This window comes from Cyprinodon variegatus, unplaced genomic scaffold (assembly GCF_000732505.1).
Source record: "Cyprinodon variegatus isolate N-32 unplaced genomic scaffold, C_variegatus-1.0 Scaffold831, whole genome shotgun sequence".
NCBI lineage: Eukaryota > Metazoa > Chordata > Actinopteri > Cyprinodontiformes > Cyprinodontidae > Cyprinodon > Cyprinodon variegatus.
In genome coordinates, this window is record NW_015151284.1 from 316,030 (window position 1) to 318,353 (window position 2,324).

At 34.1% G+C, this 2,324-nt stretch overlaps 1 protein-coding gene across 1 annotated transcript in view; it reads right to left on the reverse strand.

Annotated features, from left to right (window-relative positions):
- The window catches only part of LOC107099027 (receptor-type tyrosine-protein phosphatase H-like), a 12,881-nt gene extending 12,048 nt beyond the window's left edge, over positions 1-833 (reverse strand). The window contains exons 1-2 of the mRNA XM_015396954.1: positions 811-833; positions 196-425 (exon numbers count right to left, since the gene is read on the reverse strand). Of these exons, the coding sequence (XP_015252440.1) occupies positions 196-425; positions 811-833 (253 nt within the window). The remainder of the gene's footprint in view (positions 1-195; positions 426-810) is intronic.
- Between the last annotated feature and the right edge of the window lie 1,491 nt (positions 834-2,324).

Here is a 2,324-nt window from a genome sequence, read left to right on the forward strand (position 1 = left end):
AATGTTTAAACGTTGTTTCAATGTTGTTTTTAAATCTCAGTTGTTTATATAAAAGCTATATATATAAAGCTATTTATAATGGAGATAGAATAAAACACTCTTTTTGAAGCAATTATGATGATTTAAGTAATTTCAAACAAAATAAGAAATGTAAAATATAATGTTACATAATAAGAATGCAATTGAACATGTTACCTGTGGCAGCTGTTAGTTGTATTCCACTGCCCCTCGCATTCCCAAACACAGAGAAGAGAGTAAACACGTATTTAGTTCCAGCAGACAGAGATGAGACTGTGTGGTTCACTGGTCCATTTCCATCGGGTGCACTGATGTTTTTCTCTGTGCCATTAAACTGGAGAACAAAGCTGGTGCTGTTGAGCTTATCCCACTGCAGAGTTATGCTTGTCTCATCTTGTCCTAATACTCTAAAGAGTGTAGGTTCTATACATATACAAAAGGTATGGCAGAATGAAACATCATTTTTAATAAACAGAAAGTTAAAGATAAGTCAATTTGATTTGGGCACTACATTCGTTCATCACTGTTTAATACAACAATGATAGAACATCACACCATAATATATATATATACAAAACCAAAGGGTCAAAAAAACATCTTGTACTGAATTCTGCACAACATTATTGCAATAAAGTGTGTATATATATATATATATATATATATATATATGTATACTTATGTAAATTAAAATCAAATAAAAATTATTAAATGCTGCAGTATCTAATAAGCCAAGAAGATGTAGATTAACTCCCTCAAACTAATCCACAATGGTATTTTTTGTGGTGACAGTACCTGCGCAGTATGCCAACCGGCATGTCGATGGCTGCTGAAGTTTATAGACGTAGTATCCATTACACAGCTTGACCTGGATTGTGTGAGTTGCAAAATGGCAACAGGAACCCAACCAGGCGTTACACACAGTGCGATTGACGATTTCATTTAACTGAGTTGGTTGTGTCCCGTTTATCCACAAAGGAGCGTGTGTTCCACACCGGTTTTCTTCTATACATTCGTTTGGAATCTGAGCGCTGATTTGCCCCAAATAAAAGCGATACCAACCACTCCAGTGGTTGTTTCGATCACAGTGTATTGTATCATTTCTATTTTCTCTTGAACGCCAGGGATCATTCAATGTAATATAGTTGACACAGGGGTCAATACATTCAAAACTGCCATTGGTGGTGTTGCACTCGGTACCTGATGGACAACACTGACAGCCAGAACAAGATGGAGCTTCTTCTTCTTCAGTGGTAACGTGTGGAAAAAAAAGACAATGAGTTTAAAGACATTAAATACTTTTGTTTTAACAATTACAGTATGCACATTTTTCATGTCTACACTGCTCAAGGCAAGTGTTTCGGATGCCTGCATTTTCAAAAGTCACCACAAGACTACAGAAATAAGACTGAAGTCCATCATAAATGTCATTAAAGGTCTGAACTTCAAAGATTCCAAACAGGGGGGATGATAAATTGAAATAAGTGGGCATGCTGGCATTGATCTACAAAGATTGCTGAGCAGACGTTATGATAAACAAACTCATTTGGTTCTGCCCATTAAAATTAGCAGATGGCATCTTCTATTCGCAGCTTAAGAGCAGCTATAAAGAAAAGATGAGCTTGCAGAACATTTCTTTAGTAATGCTCTCTGAATAATGCAAAAAAAGAAAAGAAAAAACATATTTACCTATTAACAGAATTTACTTAAATTAAGTATAAAATAATGTTGATGATAATCATTCAATATAGAGAAGGTCTTGGGCTACTACAAGATCAGATGAAGTAGTAAAAAGACTTTGCCCCCTATATTTATCCAAAGTCATTACCGTATCACAGTGTTCCCTGTATTTATCTTGTCTATATGTAACAGAAAACTGAACGTCAGCATCAGGCGTTCCTCAAAAGTCTAAAGCTGCAGTTTTTGGCACACAGCCCAACCACAAATCTTCCAAATAAAGTAATAACAGTAGAAACATTGTCTTCCTACATTTAACAAAGAAAAAGTATTCAATTATGTATCTTTATATAATGGTTAGCATTTCTAATGTCCATCTCTAACAAGCTGTAAAGTATGAATAAGTATATTATGATAATTAAGTACTAATGAAGTAAATATTAATAACGATAATATTAAGTAACTTTTAAAATGCCCCTCATAGCCATGGTTATGTTTTATTAAATTAAGGGAGAAAAAAATTCCTGTTGCATTGAAATGTTTTTATCCTCCCTAACTGCTCCCATGATTTTTTTGCTTTTCTTTCCATATTCTATTCTTGTATAAAGATGCCAATTTATTTTAGGTCAATT